The sequence below is a fragment of the Orcinus orca genome, chromosome 15 (assembly GCF_937001465.1).
Source record: "Orcinus orca chromosome 15, mOrcOrc1.1, whole genome shotgun sequence".
Lineage (NCBI taxonomy): Eukaryota > Metazoa > Chordata > Mammalia > Artiodactyla > Delphinidae > Orcinus > Orcinus orca.
This window is the reverse complement of record NC_064573.1, coordinates 86,315,948-86,341,824: the sequence shown is the minus strand read 5'-3', so window position 1 is coordinate 86,341,824 and position 25,877 is coordinate 86,315,948. Positions and strand designations below refer to the sequence as shown.

General features: G+C 49.8%; 2 protein-coding genes and 1 long non-coding RNA gene across 15 annotated transcripts in view; 1 reads left to right on the top strand and 2 right to left on the bottom strand.

Annotated features, from left to right (window-relative positions):
• The window catches only part of GLT1D1 (glycosyltransferase 1 domain containing 1), a 100,873-nt gene extending 83,760 nt beyond the window's left edge, over positions 1–17,113 (bottom strand). The window contains exons 1-2 of one of the 3 annotated variants that reach the window (XM_033440675.2): positions 16,608–17,113; positions 16,220–16,494 (exon numbers count right to left, since the gene is read on the bottom strand). In XM_033440675.2, the coding sequence (XP_033296566.1) occupies positions 16,220–16,347 (128 nt within the window). In that variant the 5' untranslated portion in view covers positions 16,348–16,494; positions 16,608–17,113. Of the gene's footprint in view, positions 1–2,476; positions 3,279–4,841; positions 5,078–16,219; positions 16,495–16,607 lie in introns of those variants that run through there. The other 2 variants (XM_004276641.4, XM_033440674.2) reach the window with 2 other exon arrangements.
• On the bottom strand, positions 8,429–16,213 carry LOC125961233 (uncharacterized). Its single transcript, XR_007471662.1, has 2 exons — positions 14,100–16,213; positions 8,429–13,522 (listed from the first exon to the last, which is right to left on the bottom strand). It is a non-coding gene; the product is annotated as an uncharacterized LOC125961233 (long non-coding RNA).
• A 104-nt stretch (positions 17,114–17,217) lies between the features above and the next one.
• SLC15A4 (solute carrier family 15 member 4) overlaps positions 17,218–25,877 on the top strand; it is a 118,955-nt gene continuing 110,295 nt past the window's right edge. For 9 of the 11 annotated variants that reach the window (XM_049697915.1, XM_033440670.2, XM_033440666.2 and 6 more), the window contains exons 1-2: positions 17,243–17,822; positions 24,348–24,643. In XM_049697915.1, coding sequence (XP_049553872.1) covers positions 17,298–17,822; positions 24,348–24,643 — 821 coding nt within the window. In that variant the 5' untranslated portion in view covers positions 17,243–17,297. Of the gene's footprint in view, positions 17,823–24,347; positions 24,644–25,877 lie in introns of all 11 variants that reach the window. The other 2 variants (XM_004276642.3, XM_033440668.2) reach the window with 2 other exon arrangements.

Here is a 25,877-nt window from a genome sequence, read left to right as displayed (position 1 = left end):
TGCATTTCCCTAAACCCTTAGCAGTGCTGCAGACAAACTCTAGGTGTGAGGCCCAGGAGTCTAGCGAGCCTCTGATAGTCCGGTTTAGAGCAAGGGGTCAGCATGCCCTCCCTGGAAATGGTCAGAGAGTAAATACCTCTGGGCTGGCAGGTGGCTGATCTCTGGCCAACTGCTCAGCTCTGCTATTTATTTCAGCCTAGCAGGAGGCGCACTTTGAAACTCTGATCTCTTGTTACCTCGTCACTAAAGCAACGGTGTGACTTTCGTTTTTGTTTTTTTTACATCTATGACTTGTGCAATTTAAACTTCGACCTTCACTGTTAGCAACTGATCTGAACCCCTTCGCCTGATTTAGAGGATCCTCAAGATTGCCTGGTTCTTCTGGAAACTGGGGATTAGAGGTGAATGGGGGCCCGTGGGTCCCCTCGCTGCACCCGGCTTCTAGCTGACCCAGGTGACACCATGGGGACACAGACCAAATGGAGACGCAGAGAGCAGCGCTGCTGGGCAGGCCAGGCTCCCTGATTCTCATCCACACAAGAGCCCATGGAACAGTGCCAGCAAACCGCATACCCCAAGCATAGCTCCTTTTTGTTCAGAGGTGAAAAAAACCTCTGATGCAGGTTCCTAACATTTATAGTGCTGAGGAGACAACTCCAGAGAGTAGGCCCTGATTAGGGTTTTAAAAATTCTAGCAAACAGCCCCTAGGTTAGAAGGGAAAGTCACCTGACCCAGGGCAGACTGATTGTACCGAAGGATATGTAAGGTGCCACATAGACAATAAAACGGTCCCTCTCTAGTTATCAATCCCCAGACAAATATTCCCCCCACATGCCTTCCCCATCACCTACACCTTCTAAAAAACTCCTAGACAGCAGAGGCCCAAGGTTACTACAAAGACCCCAATATACCCAGCTTTTCTTGGTTTTCTCTCAGTATTTTCCCTCTATAATGAAGGAAGTTGTGGATTTTTTTTTTTCCCCTCACTCCTGATGAAGTTAATTTGTAGATCAGGACCCACAAAGTGGAGGCCACCCCATGGCCCAGCTGATGTCACAAATCTCAGCATACGTCAGTCTGTGCCCAGGACGGGCCTCGTGGTCAAGGAAACAATACGGATCAGTCACGATGCTCTGATCATCTCCGGCGTGGTCTCTGACCCTAGAAAAATAGGGCCTGCTGCCTTGTAAGGGAACCCCCGATGGCCCGGCCAGTCATGCCCTGTTTCCACGTTGTTGCTTCTGAGATTCTATAAAAGTCGCTCTCGGCCAACATCCCTCAGAAGAGGGCCAGGCTGCTTGGGAGGCACGGTGCCCCCCAATCCATGGGCTGCTTTCCCTTGAATAAGGGGCATCAGCGTCATTACTAAACTGTATTCGTTCTGTCGTTCGACACTCTCCATATTCAATTGCCAAGCCCTGTGCGTTTCACTTCTTAAATATGTGACCTCCAAATGGCATCTCCTCTGCCACCATCCTGATCTACCCTTCAGGCTGCAGCCCAGACCACCTTCGATGACATATGAACCTGAGAGCGTTTCGTGGTTGCACCCCGTGCCTGACACAAAACTGCAGGTCCTTGTGACGCGCATCCTACCTGCCTCTTGGCCACGTCTGCAGGCTCCCCCGAGGGCGGGGTTTGTCAGCCTCGGTACCACTGACATTTGAGCTCGTTCAGTCTTTGTCGTGGGGCTGTTCTGTGCATTGCAGGGTGTGTGGCTGCACGCCTGGCCTCTACCCACTGGATGCCAGGAGCCCGTCACCCCCAGTTGTGACAACAAAAATGTCTCCATGTACTACTCCATGTCCCCGGGGGGCAGAATCACTCCTTCCTCCTCTGCACATTCTCTTGGCCTCTGCTCCCATGGAGAATCACTGACCTAGAACATTCTATACTGCTAAGTTTGCACAACTCAGTTTGGGAAGGGATCTGCTCTTGCCCACATCCTGCCTGCTGCCCCTCTGCCTGAGACACCCGCCCAAACACTAACCCTTCCCTGCCTCGCCAACTCAGGTTCATGTTCTGACGAAGAGCCCACGTTTGTTAAGTGCATACTGAGCACCAGGCCTGGTTCAAACACTGAAAATGTATGAACTCCTATTTGATCCTGAGAACAAGCCTCTGTGGCAGGTCTGAGCTGCAATCATGTAACCTGGCTTAGACCTTAGGGATTTTAAGCAGGGAAGCCTCCTTGTGAAGGCAGGAGGTCTGCTCCAGAGCCTGTGTCCTTCTACCAGTTTGCGATGCCTGAACCATCCCACGTCTAGCCTGGGGTGGTTCCCCAGAGCATCCTACACGTCCAGTCCTGTACGGATGTGCCCATCACAAGCCAGCACCGCTATTTATGTATTGGGTGTTCATTCACAACTACAAGCTTGAGTGTGCAAGAACAGACTCATTTCTTCTTTTTGTAAGTCTCTTCTTAATTAACTCAGACACCCTCCCCTGCGAGACTGATGAGGACCCCGACCTTACTCATTTGAGGGGGGGCTCCCTCCGCTGCTGCCCAGGTCCCTTGAGGGTCGCAGGGGTCTTCCACAGAGAACGTTTGAGGAGCTCCTCTGGTTCTCACTGCTTCCTGGTAATTGGCTCCCAGGGAAGTCTGTCACCATGGAAACCTCCCTGCCCTCCCCTTCAGGAGACCGAGCATCCTCTCCTCAAGGAACCTAGGCTTTCACAAGACAGAAGATGTCTTCCAGCAACTTCCGCTTTTCCCTTTTTCTTCCCCCCCACCCCCAGCCATCCTTCCTGAGTGAAGGGGAGACTAAAGCCTGGCTCTGAAGACAGAGCAAAGCACAAAGAACAATCTTTATTCTGCGTCATGCACAGCCAGGAAAACAAAGAACAAAGTAACTAAAGGGCCCTGCACCCTGCTGAATGTCCGTGGAAGTGCCCGCCTGGCTCCCCTGAGGGCCCTTGGGTGGCTGCAAGCCTTTGGAAGATTGGGGCTCCGGTGGACAGCTCGAGCGAGGGGTGCAGTGTTAAATAATGGATGTTCTTGCTAGTTTCCACAGCATAAACTATGGGTGCAGGCTCTGCTGGACTGGTCCCTCTCTCTCTGACCTCCTTTCCTTGCCGTAGGCCAGAGAGCATGGATTCTTTCTGTTTCTCAAGCCTGTCAAGCTTGCTCTGACCCCAGGACCTGTATCCGTGCTGTTACTCTGTCCCAGGGCCATCCATCCTTCCAGATCCTTGAGTGGCTGCCTCCTTCTGTCACTGGGGTCTTGGCCTGGATGTCACCTCCTCAGAGAGTCCTCCTCTGAAGCCACAGCCCCAGTCACCATCCTGCAGTCTCTCTCCCCCCCACTGGAACGTGCTCCATGAGGGCAGAGACCACCATGTGCCTCCTGGCTGTTTATGTCCAAATGGGTGACAGCTGGGACTTCCCTGGCGGTCCAGTGGTTAAGACTCTGCACTTCCACGGCAGGGGGCAGGGGTTCGATCCCTGGTGGGGGAATTAAGATCCCGCATGCCACACGACCAAAAAATAAATAAATAAACAGTGGTGAGCATAGCTGCCTTCCAAATGAGTGATAGCAGGTGCCACTGACTTAAGATAAACCTGTGCAGTGAAAATCCTCATGGGAAAAACCTAACCGTAAACTTCCGAAGACTGATGTATCCTGTCGCTGCTGCTCTTTAGGAGAACAGGACGTGAAAGGGGAGGTGTGGCCGCAATCACTCATTTGGATGATGAGGAAGAAGGCCCACAGAGGGGAAGTCAATTGAGAAATTTCATGAAGCAAGTCAGTTTGCGTAAAAAAAAAAAAAAAAAAAAAAGCTGCTATGAAACTGCAGGCACTAATCAGCTCCCTCCCTGCCCTGGGGACTTACCTTCCAGCAGGGAGAAGAGAAAAAGTGGAGGAATAAACCTAGAAAACAAGATAACTGCAGGAAAAAACAAATGTTAAGAAGAGAACCAAGCAAGGAGATGGGGAACGTGGAAATGGCTGAGGGGAAGAGGGAAGGCTACCTTGTGGGGTTTTTTGTTTTGTTTTTTCGCCACACTTCGCAGGCACGCGGGATCTTAGTTCCCCGACCAGGGATTGAACCCGTGCCCCCTGCAGTTGAAGCTTAGAGTCTTAACCACTGGACCGCCAGGGCAGTCCAAGGAAAGGTTACTTTGGATGGCAGGTCCAGTAACACTGGTTTGCACTTTTGCTGCGCCTTCTGCCTGGAAATCCTGGTCCACCCCTACTCCCACCCCCACCCCGCCAGGCCACCCCAGCTTCAAGGGACCCTCGTCGCACCCAGGATGCTGCGCAAACGTCACTCTAAGAAGGAGGCCTCCCCGGAGCATCCCGCCTAAAACAGCGCACGCGCACAAGCGGCCCTCACGGGTGTGTGTACACGGATCTACAGGTATCACTGTATATTTATACCCATGTGTTTGTATTCTTTCTCTCCCGTCCCCGCAAACGTGCCGTGTCCCGAAGCCCTGACTTCGCATTCCGTCGCCGCCTCCCCAAACCTAGGGCGCTCACGATCGATCAATACGGAGCGTCCGTGAAGACGGCCGCGCCGAGATGCGCCCGCAGAACGCCGAGCAGCCTCCGCCGCGCTGAGGCCTGCCTCGCGGGGCCGCCCAGGCGCCGGGCACCTGGATACCTTTCCACGGCCTCAGCGGCCGAGCGGCCTCGGGGGAGCGTTAGGACTGCAGCGCCGGGCAGGTCCCGGGCACCCGCGCCGGAGTCAGACACGCGCCCCTCGCCGCCCCGCGCTACCCCGGGCCCCGCACCCTCTGGCCGGTCCGTTTGGGCGCGCGGTTCGGGGAGGCCGGGCCGACCCCCGCGCCCCCGGCCGGTGCCCCCGCCGGGACCCGGGCCGCCGCCGCACCTACCGGACGCGCTGGGCCGTGATGGCGTTGCCCGTGTGCCGCCGGAGCACCGCCAGGAACAGGAGCCGCATGGTGCCGCCGCCGCCGCCGCCGCCCGGCCGTCCACCGCCCGCCAAGGCCGGGCCCGGGGCGGGGCGGGGACGCGGGCCGGGGCGGCCGGGGTCCGTCAGCCCGCCCGCCGCTCCCCAGGCTGTGCCCGCGCTCGCCAGTTCCGGGGCTCAGGGGCGCGCGGGGCGGCGGCGGGGGGGCGTGTCCGGGGCGGGTGGGGGACTGGGGGCGGGGCCCCTCCCACGGGACCAGCGGCAGGGGATCCCTGGGTCCCCTCCAAGGGAACCAGAAGGGACTCCCATAGGGGTTACCGGAGCGGCCGCAGGTCTGCTTCCATGGGGGCTGTCACCAGAGGTGATTTCGGGTCCCTTCGCACAGAGACAAGCGGTGGGTGGCCACAATCCTCTGCCACAGGGACCAGGGCTGGCCACAGGCTCCCCACCACACAGACACACACACACACACACACACACACACACACACACACACTCAGAGGGACCAGGGTGGCTGCGCGCTGCTGCCATGGGCACCAGGGGTCCGCGGGTCCCTTTCCATGGTGGTCGGCACCAGGGGCGATGGCCGATTCCCTGCCACAGGGACCAGAGGAGGCCATGGGTGGACTCCCAAGGGGACCAGGGTGAGCAGTGTCCACTCCCGTGGGGCCACCACCAGGGATTTCCGGTATCTCTTGAAAATGAGAGATGGGGCAATAGCAGCCACCTTTCCTACAGTACACAGAGCTAAGAAGCAGGTGCCCCTTCAGAAGTGCTGAGAGAAACTGAGGGCTATTTAAAGTTTTAGTTAGAGCAGAAGTTTACTCCAACTGGGTAGCACAGAGCCGGAAGTGGCCAGGAGGGCCCCCAAACAGGAGCTGCGGTGAGGCTTTTATACCTGAAGGCATAAGCAAAGCAAGGCAATCTTTGATTGGCTACTGCTGAAAGTCTAGTTGGCTCTTTGTGATTGGTTGTCTTTAGGTTTCGATTCTGTAATCTTGAGGCATTTACAGCCTAGGTTTTGGTTTAAGGAAGAATCTGGGCATTTAAGCCCCCTCAGTCAGGTGGCCTCCTTGCTTAACAGATGGGACCTGAGCTCCCCAGTTTACCACAGTGGTTGTAAGTGCATTTCAATTCCTTTGTGAGCTCAATCTGTATTCCTGCTGTTAGAAGAAGTTGAAGTTTATATCTTGGCTCCATAGTCACCAGGGACAGAGACCTCTCTCTTTCTTCTCCAGCATGGTCTTGTTTGGCCTTTATTATTTATTTAAATTATTTATTTATTTATTTATGGCTGCGTTGGGTCTTTGTTTCTGCGCCTGGGCTTTCTTTAGTTGCCGCAAGCGGGGGCTACCCTTCGTTGTGGTGCGCAGGCTTCTCATTGCGGTGGCTTCTCTTGTTGCGGAGCAGGGGCTCTAGAGCACGCGGGCTTCAGTAGTTGTGGCATGTGGGCTCAGTAGTTGCGGCTCGCAGGCTCAGTAGTTGTGGCGCTCAGGCTTAGTTGCTCCGTGGCATGTGGGATCTTCCCAGACCAGGGCTCGGACCCATGTCCCCTGCATTGGCAGGCGGATTCTTAACCACTGCGTTACCAGGGAAGTCCCTGGCCTTTATTCGTAAGATGGCCTCTAGGTGCAATGTGACTGCCAGAGCTCCACCCATCACATTCACATTACAGGCCAGCAAGAAGGAAGGGCAAAATGGTGCATTTCATTTTAAGGGCCCCTCCTGGAATTACACACTGCCTCTGTGACTTTATCTTACTGTGCACATGACCACATCTTCCACCCAAGGCAGCTGGGAAATACAGTCTGTTAGCTGGGTACCTTGCCACCCTGAATAAAATGGTGGACTAGGATGTGGACATTATGTTTTTCAGGGCTACCATTCAATCCACTTCAGAGTCCCCTTTCACAGATGGCAGCGTGTATGAAGGCCCCCAGTGACTCATCTGGGACTATTCTCCACACACGCCCTCCCCCTCCCCCCCACACTCTCTGTCCCTTCTGTACTGACCCCATATTCTGTTTCGTGATCAGGGAGTGGTCAGCCCACCCCTCACCCTGGTCCTGAGCTCACTTACAGCTCTAACCTCCGCTTGCTGGGGACAACATCCTGCACTGGGAAGGCCCTCAACAGATGTTTGTTGGATTAAATAAAACCACTGAATTTGCTGTTGTGAGATTTTATTCCCATGAGAGTGCATGGGAATAAATTTCTTTAGTGAAAGTCAGTGCTGCCACAATAGGGTTTTCTGGGCTGAGACTGGCTTTTATTCGATTTTTCTGGAATACACCAGTTCCACACGGTAAGAGATTCTGACATATCTTTGGGGGCCCATAACTTTATCCTTTCATGGCTTCCGTTTACCCATTTGGAAAATAAGAACTATAAACAGTATCATAGTTAATTAGTTCATTTTGATGAAGTCCTTTATGATTCTCCCAAATAGGTAATATAAAAGAGTACGAAGACAACTGTGTTATTATTCAATAATGTAGAAATAATTATGGGGGGGCAGTGGAACAGAAAAGGTTGTTGGCATCTCTTAGGAGATTTCTCCAGATGCTTCTAACATAAGGGTCTTAAAATATTTGTAGACAAAAATGTGTTTTTCCTTTGATCATAGTGTTTGCTCAGACCATCTCTTTAGTTCCTAGCACCAGGGAAAATTATCTACCCTGTATAAAAGTGATAGTGTTTTCAAGGGAGGGCACTGTGGGCATATTGACTTTAGAAATGGGTCTGTGATAAAAATCAACACTTCAGGGGAATTCCCTGTAGGTCCAGTGGTTAAGATTCTGCGCTCTCACTGCCGAGGGCCTGGGTTCCATCCCTGATCCGGGAGCTAAGATCCTGCAATCCACGTGGTGCAGCCAAAAAAAAAAAAAAAAGCAACACTTGACGTCTTTCTCTCTTTTTTTTCCTTTCATGATATTAACAAGTGAGGCATTCTGCTTATTTCCATCAGAGTTTTCCATCTTTGCACCATCATTCCTCTCCATAGTACTGAGAACTACAAATGCTGTGTGTGTGTGTGACAGAGACAGAGACAAAGACAGAGAGAGATCTTCATAAAAAAAAAAAAGATACATGCAGAACTGAACTGTGGTTTAAGTGCACTGGTTATGTTTCCTTTTTCTGGCTTTCACTGACAGCACTTGAAAGTGACCAAATGCAAAAGAACAAAGCTGTTGGTCTGAAAGTAACTAGTTCCCTCCAGTGTCGTTTAATGAACATGTGGAAGTCAACCGGGAGTGAGTGATTTTCCCTTGAGCTTCGGGCAAGAAAGCAGGCCTGTGATTCCCACTGCTGTTCTGACAGCTGCGCAGACTCATTTCATAACTTTTCGGCAGGAGGATGCTCTCCCCAAAGATTCTCAGCACTGCTGAACGAGACAGTGAGTCTGACAGCATTTGGTGCAGCTATAAGGCTTCCTATTTCTAATTACGGAAGAGACACAAGTCCAATTCTGTGCACATTGGAGGTTTACTAAAGGGAAGATGTTCTAACTGCTTCCAGTAACAACCTGTTATTTGCAGAGGCCCATAGTTAATCTTTAAAAATTTCAATTAACTTTTATTACATAACCAAGTTTTGTTACATAGCCATACAGATAAACAAAACAGAATTTTAAAATCACACAGCATCCCACTATCTGAGAAAAAGGCTATAAACACTTTGGTTTCAAGTTTTTCCAGACTTCACAAATAATCATCGTAGTAGTGGTGCTCACCTGTGCTTGGCACTGTTCTAAGCACTCTGCCATACTCCTCAGTCCCCCCCGCCCCCAGTCCTAGACGGTAGGCACTATGGTTCTCACCACTTTGCAGATGAGCAAACTGAGACACAGGAAGCAGGAGACCTCCCAAAGTAACACAGGCAATGCGACTTCTTTACTATGATTCTTTGGCTCTCTTTTGGACTCAGTTGTTGACTTTTATCCTGTTTTTTGTGTGTGATTGTTACAAAAAAATAGGAACACTCTACACTTTGTGGGGGGGGAGTAACTGCTCTTTTTGCAATTGTGATGGGCAAAATTCTAACTTGGCCCCCAAGATTTCCCACCTCCTGTTTTACACCTTCTTCCAGTTCAAACACCCATCCAGTTGGTGCTGTGAAGAGAATTTGCAGAAGTGATTCAATTCCCAAATCAGTTGCCCTCCGTATGCAGGGTGAGTCAAACCCAAGAGCTGTTTCTTTAAAGGGACTGGACATTTCCTGATGTTGGAAAGATGCAAAGTATGAGAGAGGATACGATGTCAGGGAGATTCTCTATTGCTGGCTTTGGGGATAAAGGGGGGCTGCGTGACAAGGAGTACTGGCAGGTACGAGGGGCTGAGAGCAGCCCCCAACTGCTAGCTAGCATGAGATGGGCCCCCCTAACCCCCCGACCTCAAGGAACTACACTTGGCCACAAGCACAGGAGCTGGAAAGAGCTCTAGGTGAGATCTCAGCCCCATCCACACCTCGCTGTCAGCTTTGTGAGACCCGGAGCTGAGAACCCAGTCAGGCATGCCCAGTCTCCCGACCTGCAGAGCTGCCAGATAATAGGTGCCTGTTGTTTGAGCTGCTAAGGCTGGGGTCATTTGTTACACAGCACAGAAAACTAATACAATGACATATCAGCAACACTTCTCAGAACCTACTTCTACAGTATCATGTGAGTAACTACATAACATTCCAGTGTATGCAAGCACTGTAATTTATTTAACCAATGTCTTCTTATTGTGTATCTTTGCTGTTTCTAATCTTTTTGCTATTTTAAGCAACACTGCAATGAACATTTTATATCTAAGTCTCTGCGCACATTCTTAAGTTCCCAGAAATGGAATTGCACTTTCAAAGTGTAGGCAAATGTGGTTTCCATACAAGTGACTAATTGTCCTCCAGAACAGTCGTACAATGTAACTCTGCATTGGTCATTTACACGCACACTCATCTACCAAAACACTGCGAACACTGGGTATTTCTCCATTCAAGTGACAAAGCATCCCTCTTTTTGCATTTTTAATCATCGGTGAAATTTGATTTTTTTTCCTGAAGGGCATTGTATTTTTTCTTTTCTCTCTCTGTGCAGGCATATGTATGTATTGCTTGTATTAGCTGGGGATTTTTCAATTGCAGATGACAGAAAGTCACTCTTGCTTAATCAAAATGAGAATTTATGGGCTCACAGTTGAAATGTCCAGGGTGGGGCGGGAAGCTACTTTAAGCCAGGGTCAGAACCAAGACCTAGAAAATGTCATTTTGAAACAAGGGCTTCCTCACTTCATTTCAACCTTCTTCTGGGTTGCTTAATTCTTGGGTTTCACAAGATGGTCCCCAGCAACTCCAGGCTTATATCTTTATAATTCCAAATCTAGCAGGAAGAGGAATGTTTCTTCCTGGTTACTCCAGAATAAGTCATGGGGTTAGCTCTGATTAAACCAATTTGGGTCGCATGTCCATCTTTGAACCAGCCGCTGTAGTGCAATAGATGGACTACTGCTGATTGGATGGGCTTAGGTCACACGACCATTCCTAGCCTAGGGGACCAGCCAGTCCCACCTGAACCAGAGGGAGCACTGATTTCCCTAGAATATCCAGGTTCTCTTACCAGAGGAGGAATAGATGCTGACTAGGCCCAAGGGATAGCTCTTCCCCATAATGCCTGGACATTCACTTTGCCAATTTTATTTACGGGATGCTTATCCAATACATTTCATAAGATTCCAAAGAACTCTATAAAACAGGACAGCAACTTTGTCATATGTGTTTCAATTTTTTTTTTTTCAGTTTGTTTGCTGTTAACTGCAATGGTTCTTTTCTTTTTTACAGATAAGTTTTATATCTTTATGGAGTCAAATCAATTAACTTTTCCTTTATGGCTTTAGTGTTAGACTTAGAAAAGCATTCCCCTCCTGAGATTTTATATTTGCCCAGTTTTCTCTTAACGCTTTTATCTTTTCGATTTGTCCATGATAATATTTTATCCGTCTGGAATTTATGTCAGTACAATATGTGAAGCCAATTTTCCCCACATTTACTTTCTTCCAACAGAATTTATTGAATAATCCATTCTTTTCCCCATGGGTTTGGAAATGCCTTTAATTATCACATGATGAATTATTTTATGTATGTGCTTCAATTTTTATCCTTTGGATTCATCTCCACTGATCTTTCCTGTAAGGCCTAATTTTCAAAATAAATACACTTATAAGTACCAATTATCTATTTTATGATTGCAACATAAATTAAGATATTTATAAGGAATTTTTTTAAAGTGGTAGTTAAAAGAGAATGGTTAGGCGTGGTCCCACATCTGTTCACATCTTGTACTTCAAATAGGAAGAAACAGAAGCTCACTTTCTTTCACTTAACTCTCTCACTCCCTCTTATACCTCCCTTTTTTAATCTGTGAATGCCCGACTTCGGCAGATGTCTTGTAGGTCTTTAAAACCCAGGAGGGAAAAGAACCCAAGAAGCAGAGGTTGCTACTCCAAAGGTCAAATAAAGCGAGTGCTTCAAAAAAGTCAAATCAAAACCCATCTTCCTGGTCACATGCTCTCACGTCTTCTGTAAAAATAAAACACAGGTCATCCTGAAAGCTGAATTCATTCTCACAAAGGCAGGTTGGTATGGCTTTGCTTTGGGCTCCAGAAAACAAGACTTGACTCCATTCCATTGGTTGGCTCCGTTTTTAGTCCTTCTACTTTCTGCTTCTACCTAGATTATCCCCAGCCAGATAGAACTATCGCAATAGGGACTCCCTGCGATAAATAGAATTTCTGACAACTTTCCATACCTGAGGAGAGTCGAAAGACCAATGACATGGCCTGCGACCTTAGCTAATGACCTATGCCATGGCCTGATGCACAAAGGTGAGCTGGGCTTAAGTCCCTCTGCAGGGAACTGGGACACAGAAAAGCAGAAGCACTGGCCGTGAGCGCCGACAATGAGCCGCCACGACATGTGGGGAAGGTGTTCAGCCGTTTGTAGATCGAGCGAGTGATGTGTGGAGGTGGAGAAAATCCATGATGACTATCTGTAAACCAGCATTTTGAGGAAGCTGAAACTGTGAGTAGGCACATGCCACTGTCTGGTCGCAAGGGCTGGGCCATGCAGATGTGAAATGAGAAGCAGAAATATCATGAAAAAAGAGAAATTGGGCAGCCCCTGAAATGTCCTCAACCTTGGGTGGTTTCTGAATACCTCCCATCAGAGAGCATCTTCTCTGAGTTCTGCTCTGAGAAAGGCATAGGGGACAGGGTGACAGCAGAGAAGGAAGGGCCCTGAGTTTTGAGCAAACGGCGCATTTCCAATTCTAGTCCACACCACAAGCTTACCTGCGGTAAGGTCCTCTTTCCCAGAGGGCCCTGGAGGCAAAGAGGCCGCCCATAAAACTTGATAAGACGGTGTCACCTATCCCTGGACGCCTGCTGTGTGAGTTAAGTCTTTTATTTACTTGATTATTTTAGGTGCATGGGAGAGACTCACACAACTACTTTCAGGAACAGGGGGTGTATCACAAGTATACCCAACAAAGTGGTGACACTCAACGTACATCAACTATCAGTTCTTTTAAGTATTCAATTCTTGGGGCTTAGTACACAGGCTGCAAGCTCACTGATCACAGGGGCCAGGCAGAAAACTCTAAGAGGGCTTCCCTGGTGGCACCGTGGTTACGAATCCGCCTGCCAATGCAGGGGACACGGGTTCGAGTCCTGGTCCGGGAAGAGCCCACATGCTGCGGAGCAAGTAAGCCAATGAGCCACAACTACTGAGCCTGTGCTCTAGAGCCCGTGAGCCACAATTACTGAGCCCGAGTGCCACAACTACTGAGCCTGCGCTCTAGAGCCCACAAGCCACAACTACTGAGCCCACGAGCCGCAACTACTGAGCCTGCACTCTAGAGCCCGCAAGCCACAGCTACTGAGCCCACATGCCACAACTACTGAAGCCTGGTCTCTAGAGCCTGCGAGCGGTTTTCTGAGAGAAAACTCTAAGAGCGAATTGGGCTGTGTGTGTAGGGAGAAATATCAGGCTGCCCTCCCCTTATATTTTTTATTTTCCCACTTTTTGATCGAATCACAATAGGTGGTTTGGGGCTACACGTAACAGAAAATCCAACACAGTGGCTTAAACAATGTCAAATTTACTATCTTTTGTTATGTGACATCTCTCTTTTTTTTTTTTTTTTTGCGGTATGTGAGCCTCTCACCGTTGTGGCCTCTTGTGGCCTCTCCCGCTGCAGAGCACAGGCTCCGGACGCGCAGGCTCAGCGGCCATGGCTCACTGGCCCAGCTGCTCCGCAGCATGTGGGATCTTCCCGGACCGGGGCACGAACCCGTGTCCTCTGCATCGCAGGCAGACTCTCAACCACTGCGCCACCAGGGAAGCCCTCTGATTCTTTACTGTGCTATCCACACAGCTGGCTTCATCCTACACTGGTTTATCACATGATTGTGAAATAGCTCCCCCCCTACCCCCGGCAACTAGGGCTATGGGCGTCCTAATTCACGCCTGGTCTGGAAGGGTGTATCTCTCCTGCAGTCACTGGAGTCCTTTCCTTCAGGCTGGCTGGGCCCATCTATGTCACTTGTCTTCTCCTGGGCCCCAGGGGAAATTCACATCCAGAATGGCTAGAGTCCGGGTTTCTGAACACTGTGAAGACGCGTTAGAGACTTAGCACTGGTGTTGACTAGCCAGATCCAGATACAAGGATGAAGCTAGTTTCTTCTGAGCTCTATGGGTAGCTGGTGGGGAGCAGGGAGAAAAAGGGTGTGGATGTTGGTGACAAGTAGCCAATCGGGCCCACTGCACCTTAATATAGAGCAGGGCTGTCCAGCAGAAGTCTCTGTAGCGGTGGCGTGATCAGTACCGTGCTGTCCGATATGGCAGCCCCTGGTCACCTGGGTCCACTGAGCACTTGAAATGTGGCTGGTATGATTTGAGAAACAAAGTATTTCACTGTATGAAATTTGAATGAATTTAAGTTGGGCAGTGGACAGTGCAGATATGGGGAATAATTTCTCTACTGGGAGAAAAATAAGACAACAGAGAGTTGGGAGGATCTGTGTAAGCCAGACAGTTGGTGCCCCGTCTAAAGGTAGGGGCAGGTACCTGGTGTCAGCAGATCATGGCTCTGGGGGAAGGCAGGCGTGTTTTCATTACCTGATGCTGCCTAACTAACCTCCCCAGAACTTAGCAGCTTAACATGACAATTATTTAATTTGTTCACCTGCATCTGTTAATTCTGCGAGCTGGGTGGAGGCTCAGGTGGGCAGTTTGTCCCGTCGGTCTTGCTGGTGGTTACTTGTGTGTCTTCCTTCATCGGGAAGGTGGGCTGGGAGGCTGAGGCACCGGGACCCCTTCTCCATGTAGCTGCAGGATGTCCCCCAACACGCGGTCTCTCCAGCAAGGTAGCTGGTTCAGGGCTCCCAAGGCACAAAAGAAATTCTTAAGGTTTACGCTCAGACCTGGCTCAGGGACGCTTCTGCCACAGTCTCTTCACCAAAGCAGGTCACAGTCTCAGCCCTTTGGCACTGTGACCTGCAAAGAATGCGTAAAGGCACAAATACCAGAGGCGTGGTTCACGCAGGGGCGGGAGGTGGTCACTAGTGTCACAGGCAGTCGCACGTCCCAGTGTTGCTAGGGCTCCCGTCTGTTTTTTCAAGAGCAGCAGGGCATCCAAATTTATATGTGAAACCTCCCGTTTTTTTTTTTTTTTTTTCGGTACGCGGGCCTCTCACTGCTGTGGCCTCTCCCGTTGCGGAGCACAGGCTCCGGACACGCAGGCTCAGCGGCCATGGCTCACGGGCCCAGCTGCTCCGCAGCACGTGGGATCCTCCCAGACCGGGGCATGAACCCGTGTCCCCTGCATCGGCAGGCAGACTCTCAACCACTGCGCCACCAGGGAAGCCCAAAACCTCCCAATTTTTAACTGTTGGCTCACTTTTTTTTTTTTTGGTAACAGCATTATTGAAATGTAATTCACATACCATACAGTTCATCTATTTAAAGTGTACAATTCAATGGTTTTTAGTATATTCACAGAGTTGTGCAACTATCACCACGATTTCAGAACATTTCATTACTACAAAAAGAAACGCCACACCTTTTAGCGGTCACTCCCCAATCTTCCCTTCCCCCCAGCACTGGCAATCACACACCAGTCTGCATTCTGTCCCTATAGAGTTGCCTACTCCGGACACTTCATAGAAATGGAATCTTGAATTATATGGTCTTGGTTCGCTTCTTTTAAACATCGCAACCAAATGAAAACATTTCTGCCCGCTGGATTTGTTTTGCAGCCTCTGGGTACCCAGATTGGGGTGCATAGCAGACCTCCCGCGGACCAGCAACAAGTGCTCACGAGTCCTGGGTGCACATCCTAAGCTCTGTAACTGCCGCTTCCCACCTCCCAGCCCCCTTTCACCTGGCTTTATCCTTCTTAAACAAGACAACCCAACTGGGTTAGCTTGCTGTCATCCAAAATGGCCCATCTGTTTGGGGCAGAGTGTCACCACTAAGTCACCACAGGCTTCAAGCTGAATGGCTTTATTTTCATTCCACGTTTAACGTTATTCTGCTCTTTGCCTGAGCGTATCATGCCGTCAGTCTTAAAACAGACACTCATAGTTTTTGACGTATGTACCAGCTGGGGTGTAGAAGAAGCACTGGACTAGGAATTAGTTTTGAGCCTTTTAACTCAAGTCTGAATTCTAATGCCTACGAGATGTGTGATCCTAGACCGGAATCTTGAGGGGTTTGCTTTTTCCACTAGCGAAATTAGGATACTAATACATGCTGTAGAACATCACGAGAGTCTCAAAAAAAATTAGGTGAACGTAAGACGTTCTTCCGGCACCATTTACAATTCAACAAATATTCAGTCATTCATTTATTCAGTTAATTCCACACATATCTATCACTGGCGAGTGCTGTCCTAGATTCTAGGAATATAGTAGCGGACAAAAGAAACAAAATCTCATCCCTCCTAGCTTTGAAGACAGCTACTAAACAGCTTCACAAAATGAATAATTATAAACTATAATGGGTGTGGTGTAAGAAAAACGTACACTGTGCTCTAATGACATATAAAAGGGGGATCTGTTCTAATTTGGGAAGATCAGGAAAGTGACATTTGAGCTGACAGCTGAAGACGATTAGCACTAATGGAAAGGGTGGGACAAGTCCTATCTTGGCATCCGATTATTCTCTCATTAAATATGTATCTACTGCCCACTGTGTGCCAGCACCTTGCTAGGCAACAGTCAAGATGTCAGACATTTTGAAAAATAGAGTTAATGCATGCTACTTCAAGCCTTTTAGGAAGGACTACTTACCCAGATGACTTACCAGCAAGCCCACTTCCTAGGCAATTGCTCCATCCTGGTTTTAGCTGGAGTTAAGGGTGGAGGCAGAAGAAGAAATGGTCTCAGATGAACTGAATTATGACAGTCCTGGGTCCCAATTTCTGAAGCCATGCTGGAGGCCGTTTCTGGAGAACACTCTTCCGCTCCACTCCGGTGTAACGTCCCACACTGGTGTAGGCGCTGGAGGGCATGGTGAGGCACAAGAGACACAAGAACCCTGCCACCATGGAGCTCATCATTGTGGGGACCATGTACAAGCTGGGGACAAAGGAATAAACAAAAAACGTGGCAGTTACCATGGGGGAAACTAAAACAGGGTAAGGGGATGGGCGTGGGATCCACTTTAGAAGGGCTGGTCAAGACATGCTTACAAGGAGTCACCACTCCAGTTGAGGGCTGAAGGAAAACAGGAGGTCAGCCATGCGACAAGGAAACAAGGCTTTGAGCTTGTTGTCAGGTGGTGGTTCTCAGTGCAGGCGACTTTGCTCCACCGCGGGTCATTTGGGAACGTCTGGAGACAGATTTGATTGTCACAACTGGGGAGCGGGGTGGCACAGCCATAGTGCAGTAGAGGCCAGGGATGCCGTTACCCATCCTACAATGCACAGAACTCACGCCACAAAGAACTCTCTGCTCCCAATGTCAACAGAGCACAGAGAAACCTGGTCCCAGGGCAGGGAGGCAGGAGGCCGGGCGCGGGAGCAGGGGCCAGCCTGGGCAAACTAGCCTGGAGGGCAGGCAGAGGCTGAAGCCTCCGTAAAAAGTCTGGGTTCGGAACCTCGGAGGGCCTGCCTCTGATTTCACTTTTAAAAACCTCTCTGCGATCACACTCCTGCCCTCCGGCACCACCGCTAGCACAAGCAAGTCTCCCGCCCGGGCAGGCTTCCGGGGCGGAACCGGAAGTCCCGGCGGGCGACCCGGCGGGCTCGCCCAATAGGGACGCTCGCGGGGCGGGCCGAGAAGGCTGGCGAACCTAGTATCGCGAGAAGGGCGGCGGCGGCGGCGGCGGCAGAGCCGTGCTGAGCGCAGCGCAGTGGAGCGGCTGGTGAGCTGTGGGGCGCATGGCGGGCGCAGGCGACGAGCGGACGCCGCTGCTGGGCGCGCGGCGGGCGGCGTTCGAGGGCCGGCGCGCGGCGTGCGCGGCCGTGCTGCTGACGGAGCTGCTGGAGCGCGCCGCCTTCTACGGCGTCACGGCCAACCTGGTGCTGTTCCTCAACGGCACGGCGTTCGGCTGGGAGGGCGCGCAGGCCAGCCAGGCGCTGCTGCTCTTCATGGGCCTCACCTACCTGGTGTCGCCGTTCGGGGGCTGGCTCGCCGACGCGCGACTCGGCCGGGCGCGCGCCATCCTGCTCAGCCTGGCGCTCTACTTACTCGGCATGCTGGCCTTCCCGCTGTTGGCCGCGCCTGCCACTCGCACGGCGCTCTGCGGGGCCCCCCGCCCCACGCGCGTCCGCAACTGTTCGGCGCAGCCGTGTGCCGACGCGCCTGCCCGCTACTGCGCGCCCGCCGCGCTGTCAGCGCTCGCGCTCGTGGGCCTGGGCGTGGGCGCCGTCAAGGCCAACATCACGCCCTTCGGCGCCGACCAGGTGAGGGCCGCGCAGGTGCGGGGCGAGGGGGCGGGGTCGCCCGCGGACCAGGAAACCCAAGTACCGTGGGGGACCGCGCAGGGTGGGCGCTGGCGCGCGGGGGCTGCAGACCGAGGGGCCTCCTTCCTTTAGGAGGGGGCCTTTAGGAGTTGGGGGGGGGCTTTAGGAGTTGAGACCTGGGGGAGAGCAGAGCGGTTTCTGGACTGGGCCTCTGCAAGTGCAAAGGCCCTGGGGCCAGAAGAGAGGGATGTTGCAGCTACCGTGGCAGTCGTGTTGCAGTACAGAACACATCAGGGTACCAAGTCTGTACGTACTGTACGCCTTAAACTTCTGGCAGGTTATGCGACAAGTATGTTTCAAACAAAAGAAGAAGTGGGAACAGGGGTGGCAGGCAGGTGCTTCGTGATGCGAAGCTTTGTAAAGAGTTTGAGGTCTGTTTTGAATACAGTAGGGAGCCTTTTTGGGGGTGTGAGCAGGGGTAATGTGATCTGATTTATGTTTCTAAAAAATTCAGTCTCTGTAGGGCGTGGGCCTGGCAGCTGTGGCCTGCCAGCTAAATCTGGTCTACTTCCTGTTTTTGGAGGGCCCACAAGCTAAGAATAAGGCTGGTGCTTAGTTTTTTGAACGATAGGAAAAAAGTAAAAGGAATATTTTTGTGGCAAATGAAAATGATAGGAAACTCAAATTTCAGCTTGCACAAATAAAGCTTTATTGGAACACAGCCCTGCACCTTCCTGGTCACATACGCTGTGGCCGCTTTCACAGTACGGTAGCAGCATCAAGTAGTTGTGACAGACTGAACGTCACTTAAAACTTAAACTATTTACACCCTGCCCCTTCACAGAAACAGTTTGCGGATGTCGGGTATAGAGACTAGGTTGTATGGGAAGTGCTGACAGCAGACAGATCAGGCAGGAGTCTGTTTCACTGGCCAGGTGAGAGAGGAGAGGTTTGGACTAGGACGGGGGCAGTGGACACGGAGTGAAGTGGTCGATTCAGGATAAGTTATGGAGGTAGAGGGGCCGGGGTTGCTGGTGGATCTTATGCAAGCAACAGGGAAGATAACTCCTGGGTTTTTGTGCTAAGTAGCCATGTGATTGCGAACATTTACGGAGGGCTTACTGTGCATCAGGCCGCGTGCCGAGTACTTTGTCAGAGTTCATAGGACTCCTCTGCTGTTACTGTGCCCATTTTACAGATGAGGAAACTGGGGCTTGAGAGGTTAAATCATTTGCCCAGTGATACAGAGCTAGTACGTGACTGAGCCAGGGTGCAAGAGCCTGGCCTCTGCATCTGAACTTTAATCACCCCTGTGAAAGGCGACGCCTTATAATGATGTTGGAAATACTAGTTGCCTAATGTCCTGAATTCTTCACTTCCTCCTCTGCGCCGTGGAATGTGGTTTCCATACGTGAACTCATTTGAATCTCATGTGAATCTCATACCCATGTTTTAAATGAGAAAATGGAGGTGCAAAAAGATTTATTTCTTTTGTTGTCCTGTAGGTAGTGAGTGGTCAAGCCAGGGTTTAGGTGCAGGTCTGATTTCTTACTGTGTCCTTTAACTGAGATGGGCATTCTGTGACGGCTTTGGCCTTTGGGGTGCCGGCAGCTCACAGGCCAACCGCGAAGGCACAGGACTGGGATTACCCATCTTTAAAGACCAGGCCGCAGGACTAAAGTGCGCCCTGAGCGTGTAGGTTGTGCCCCGTACTGTACCGAGCGCTCTTCCTATGCGATCTTATCTAACACCTTGCTACAATTTATATCCCGAATTGTCCCTGTTTTACAGTAAACGGAGGCTTGGGCGGTTTGACCTACCCAGGTCCACAGCACGTGAGTGGAGGAGCTGGGTTTAAACCCGGAAAGTCTGACTTAAAAATTCCTGCTCTCCAGTAGATAATAGACGAGGGATTAATATTCCTGAAAAGAATGAGTGGTTCTGTAGAGGTTCTCTAGAAGGCACGACAGAATTTGCGCTCTTTTGATGTGTAATTAGATGTGGACCTTAAAAAGAAACGTGCTCTTCTGCAAGAGAACTGACCTCATCTTCTCTAACGTGACACTGCCATGGACAAAGGAGAGCCACTCTATATTTAAGGATATCAGAGAGACTTGACAGCCAAACACAACATGTGCTTCATGATTGGGGCCCAGCTTTTCTAAAAGGCATTTATTGGGACGATTGTGATAACTTGATTATAGACCACATATTAGATAAAGTTGCATTGGTGTTAATCTTCTTAGGTGTGATAATGGTTTGTGTTATGTAGAAGAATGGCCTTATTGTTAGGAGATTCATGATGAAATCTTTAGGGTGAAATAATGATGCTGTAACTTATTTTTAAATGGTTCAGCCCAAAGAGTATTTCATATCTATACAGAAAAAGAACTGAGGCTGTAAATGAAGGCTACAGAAGTGTATGTTTTACTATTCTTTCATCTTTTCTGTATGTTTAAAATTTTTTTTACTAAAAAGTTAAGGGGATGTCCATCACCTGATGGGTGGATAAAGCACGTGTGCTCTCTCCGTACAGTGAAATATCCTTCAGCAGTAAAAAGGGATGAAGTACTTTCTTCAACGTGGATGCACCTTGAAAACATCATGCCCCTGAAAGATGCCAGGCACAGAACACGGCATGTTATGTGATTCCATTTATATGAGATGTCCAGAATAGACAGGTCCACAAAGACGAGGAGGTTAGTGGTTGCCAGGAGTCAGGAGAGGGGAAAGGGAAGCTACTGTAAGAGGAAGTTTCTTTTTGGTGAGACAAGAAATGTGGAATTGGATAGAGGAGATGGTTGCACATCTGTGAATAGACCGAAAACCACTGAGTGGTACATTTCAACAGGGTGAATTTTTTATTATGAGAATTGTATCTCAGTGAAAAAAACATGTAAAAGGAAAATATTAGTACCCTTCAGCCAAGGTGCTTGCTCTGTGCCAGGTGCTTGCTGGTCTTTGAAGGGGATTTGAGAGGCGTCCCCCAGAGGTGCCGCACGGCTTGCGGGATTATACATTTATATATTCTTTTTCAGATTCTCTCTCTTTATAGGTTATACAAGGTATTGAATATAGTTCCCTGTGCTACACAGTAGGACCTTGTTGGTTATTTTATATATAGTAGTGTGTTACCTATTAATCCCAAGTTCCCAATTTATCCCTCCCCCAGCTCTCCCCTTTGGTAACCATAAGATTGTTTTCTATGTCTGTGAGTCTGTTTTGGAAATAAGTTCATTTGTGTCATATTTTAGATTCCACATATAAGTGATATCATATGGTATTTATCTTTCTCTGTCTGACTTACTTCGCTTTGTATGATCATCTCTAGGTCCATCCATGTTGCTGCAAATGGCACTACTTCATTCTTTTTTATGGCTGAGTAATACTTTGAAGGTACCTTTATGCTTCTCTATCACTGACGCCTTTGTCTGCGATACAGGGCCTCTAGGAGGCCCTCTGAGTGAGAGATGAATGGGGTCATGCTGTGCAGCCCTGAGAAGGAGGCCTTAGCTGACTTTTGAAGGAAGATGCACACCAGAGTCCGGGGGTGATGCTGATGTAAATCATGTCAGCCCCGTCTTTTCCCCCGAGGGATTAACCTTCCTCAAAGGTCACAGTCATTCTAAATGGATGGCTCCTGTAGTTGAAGGAGTGAACTGAAAGAACTCTTTTTTACAGACAAAGAGAGCAAAGATACATTTTTTCTAGAGGGGGAAAAAAAGAGTTGCGCTGTTATGTGTTTAAAGGAATTTTTCCAAATCAGCCAACTGTCTGACTCACTCCCCAGGATCCTGTTCCTTTAGCTGCACTTCTCTGAGTTGACCGCAGCAGTGTCTTTTGACCAGTCATATGATGGTCCTGTTTACCCTTGGTCGGGTAGGGCTGGAGGCAGGTGTACAGATGGTGACGTAATGTGACCCACATGAAGTGCGGGTGTCAGTCCAGGGCATGGAGGCATGTGATTTGCGGTTTATAGGAGCCAGCAGGCTCCTGTAAGAAAATTACTGCTATGTGGTTATTTAGGGTCTAGTGATAGGCTTAGGTTCCTGAAGTAATTTTAGTGAATTACACTTGGAAGTTCAAATAAGTCGACTGCCAAGTTTACCAGGGTGTGTGCTGTGCCACTGTAGATACTGGGAAGGGCCGATATATAGTTCAGTTAAAACGTATATTGTCTGCTTTTTTTTTTTATTTTTTTAAAATTTATTTATTTTTGGCTGCGTTGGGTCTTCGTTGCTGCGCACGGGCTTTCTCTAGCTGCGGCGAGCGGGGGCTACTCTTCGTTGCGGTGCGCGGTCCTCTCACTGCGGTGGCCTCTCCCGCTGTGGAACACGGGCTCCAGGCTCACGGGCTTCAGTAGTTGTGACATGCGGGCTCAGTAGTTGTGGCTCGCAGGCTCTAGAGCACGGGCTTAGTAGTTGTGGCACATGGGCTCAGTAGTTGTGGCTCGCAGGCTCTAGAGCACAGGCTCAGTAGTTGTGGCTCGCAGGCTCTAGAGCACGGGCTCAGTAGTTGTGGCTCATGGGCTCTAGAGCACAGGCTCAGTAATTGTGGCACACAGGCTTAGTTGCTCCGCGGCATGTGGGATCTTCCCGGACCAGGGCTTGAAACCGTGTCCCCTGCATCGGTAGGCGGATTCTCAACCACTGCGCCACCAGGGAAGCCCCTGCATTAACTTTAGATATTATGTTTACTGGCCCCCTTTTAAGCTTGCCCCCCACCCTAATTACTTGTTTTTATATCTTTAGTTAAATTTTCTCTGTAACCGTGTCTGCTTACAGTTTTTTCTTCCCTCTGGTCTGTTTCCAGGATAGCATGAATATTTGAGTCCATTTCTGTGACATTTAAACGCACTGTGGGGACTTCCCTGGCGCTCCAGCGGTTAGGACTCTGCGCTTCCACTGCCTGGGGGCCCGGGTTCGATCCCTCGTCGGGGTAGTAAGATCCTGTAAGCGGCATGGCGCAGCCAAAAATGATTAAAAAAAATAAACGCGTTGTGTTCTCATGGAGAGCTGTCTTAGAAATGTAAGGCATCCTCCGTACAGATCGTTTATTCAGTGATCATGCCAGTGTTTGGTCCAGGACCTCTGCTCCCTTCTGACGTGCGGGGGCCAAGTTTAAGCTCCTCCTCCTGCTGCGGCTTATTTAAAACTCAGATTTTCAGTTTGAGACGGGGGTTACCAGATAATTACTTCAGGCATATTATTTGTTATCACAATATCCATGTTGAATCATTTTGGATTAAATTTTTTTGGAGGAACAAACGATTTTGACTGTATATTTACACCTGTACTTTGATCTTAAAAAGTAGAGGTTAAAGTGTCATACTGCATAATATGACTGCTAAAAAGTAGTTTCTGTGCATCACAACTGGCTGTTTAGGCCCCCATTGAAAACCTCCTCTCTTACTTAGGAAAGGAGATTGCTCTGTGGATCAGAATTCAGATGTTACTGGACCAGGAATTGTCCAGCCTTTTCACAACCTGTAACTTAAGGACGAGACAACAGAAGTTCCCAACACAGCAACACCGGACAGTCTTTGTACATGGTCCATTGTCAGCCTTTAGCTAATAAAGTTTGTTTAAACCTTTTATGAGGTGAAACTGGCTAGGAATGACTCTGGCTGGTGCAGAGCACATTCTCGTGGTGTCCACGCAGATGTGAGAAGCCATCCTCGGAGGGACGTCACGGGGTGCCCACCCCACACGGACTGTCCCTGCCAGGACGGGCTCCGGCTGGGCAGGTCTTGTGGACAGTGCGCACCTAGAACTCGCTTGTGTTCCCTGGTGCTTGTGTTTGTCTGCGTTGAGGAAATCAGTGATTTTTGCGCCTTCCAGGGATCTCTGTCCTTATCAGAACTTCTCCTGATTCCATTGAGAGGCTTCCTGGTCTAAAAATGGCATGCGGTTTTAGTTTGTCTGTAATTTTCCCCTTGTTCCAGATTTATCAAGGCGTGGAGCTATATGGCTGTGAGTAGAAGTCCTCTGGAAAGTTGTTTAAAATGCAGATTCCTGGGCCCCAACCCCAGAGATGGTGAGTGGGTAGTCCTGGAACGTGGGTCCTGTGAATCTGTATTTTTAAGGAGCATGCCAGGCGTTTCCAAAGCAGGTGGTCCACGGGAGATACTTGGAGAAACTCTCCAGGATTTGTTGGATCTAAGTAGAGTTAAGAGAAACACTACCCAGAATCTGCAGTAATTAAAAGCATAAAAGATACATTTTTTTTGTCAGGTTGTATCTGTAAACACCATTTTGATTGATTGGCTACATTTCTGGATTTTTTGGCTGCGTCCTGTGGGATCTTAGTTCCCCGACCAGGGATGGAACCTGGGCCCCGGCAGCGAAAGTGCAGAGTTCTAACCACTGGACCGCCAGGGAATTCCCATGTGCTGCCTCTCTTAAAGGCTGTGGTGACAACAGTAATTGATATAAAGATATAGTAATATATGAAAACATCGTATATGTTTTTCATCCTTGAGGATGATCACACGTTTTTAAGTCTCTTTCCTCCTGGTTATTTTAGGTTAAAGATCGCGGTCCAGAAGCCACGAGAAGATTTTTTAATTGGTTTTATTGGAGCATTAATCTGGGAGCAATCGTTTCTCTGGGGGGCATTGCCTACATTCAGCAGAACGTGAGCTTTGTCACCGGCTACACCATCCCCGCTGTCTGCATCGGAGTGGCTTTCGTGGCCTTCCTCTGCGGCCAGACCTTCTTCATCACCAAGCCGCCCGATGGCAGCGCCTTCACTGACGTGTTCAGGATCCTGGTGTATTCGTGCTGCCCCCAGAAGCAAATCAGGGAACGCAGTCCTAGTGGGTGAGCACTTTATTCTCATCACAGGCTCAGTTTTCCACGTGACTTACCAACCGTCATAAATAAAGTGCTGGCTTATGTCTGTCCTGTGCTCACCGTGGAGGGGGACACGGGGCTGAGGTTGCAATGTCTCACGCCAGCTGCAGGAGGCGGGTGTGAGGTACTTTGTCTCCATCTTAAAGACAGACCGGCGGCCCCCCTCCTGGGCTCGCGCTTTTCATTTCTGACCTGCACGTTGGCCTTCCTCCCACTGCTGGTGTAAGATGGAGGTTCCCGACTACGCAGTCGTGTAAAGGTGATAAAAGACAGAACCTTGCCAAGGGCATCGAAGAGACAGTGTACCACTTGATGCATTCCTTTGAATGAGAAACCAAGCAGTCGCTTACTTGGTCGCTGCCTGTCTGTGCTCCTTAAGCAGGAAGCTGCTGTGCAGGTCCCCGTGGCCCGTCCCCCAGGGGTCACTGCAGCCGCTCTTTGAGAAGGGCAGGAGAGCAGAACTGAGATGCAGGTAGGGTAACTCCGTCATCCCCTTTGCCGGGGACTTCCCGGTTTTAGCACCGTATGCCCACGACCTGAGGTCTTAAAGCCCAGAGTCCCGGGGCCCGGGGAGTCCTGGGCAAACTGTGGCGGAACGTCAGTCACCCTAGATGCAGATTAATGAAGAAAAGTCCAGAACTTAGCTCAAAAAGAGACTTCAGAATTTTTTTGTTGTTACTTTTTGATGTAACAACAACCTGTAGTAAAATACGTCCCTTTTGCCTATACAATTCTGGGAATTGTGACAGATGCCATCATGTAACCAGAGTGCATTCAGGATACAGAGTATGTCCATCCCCCCAGAAAAGTCCCCAGGACCCTTTGGAGTTGAGCCTCTTGGAATATTTTGATCGAGGCCGGTGTTGAGATGGGCGCTCAGTCCCTGAGCCGGAGGTTGACGTCCTGCAGGAACCTTCTGCAGGCCAACCCCGTGTCTGTCTGCCCCCTCATGGCTTGTCTGCGTGTGTCTAATTTATGTCCTTGGAGCCATAACAGCTGTCTGATGTTCCCGTACCAAAGCAGCTCTATGGCCCTGCCCCTTTGCTCCCGGCTAAACGTCTCTAGCTGCTTCAGCTGTCCCCGTGCGGAATTCCGGCACAGCTAACCACCGCAGTGCCCTGGAATTCTAGTGGGTCAGTGTGGCATTCAGACTCATAATTCAGAACTGCAGCTGGTGGGACCACACTAAAGAATTTTTAAC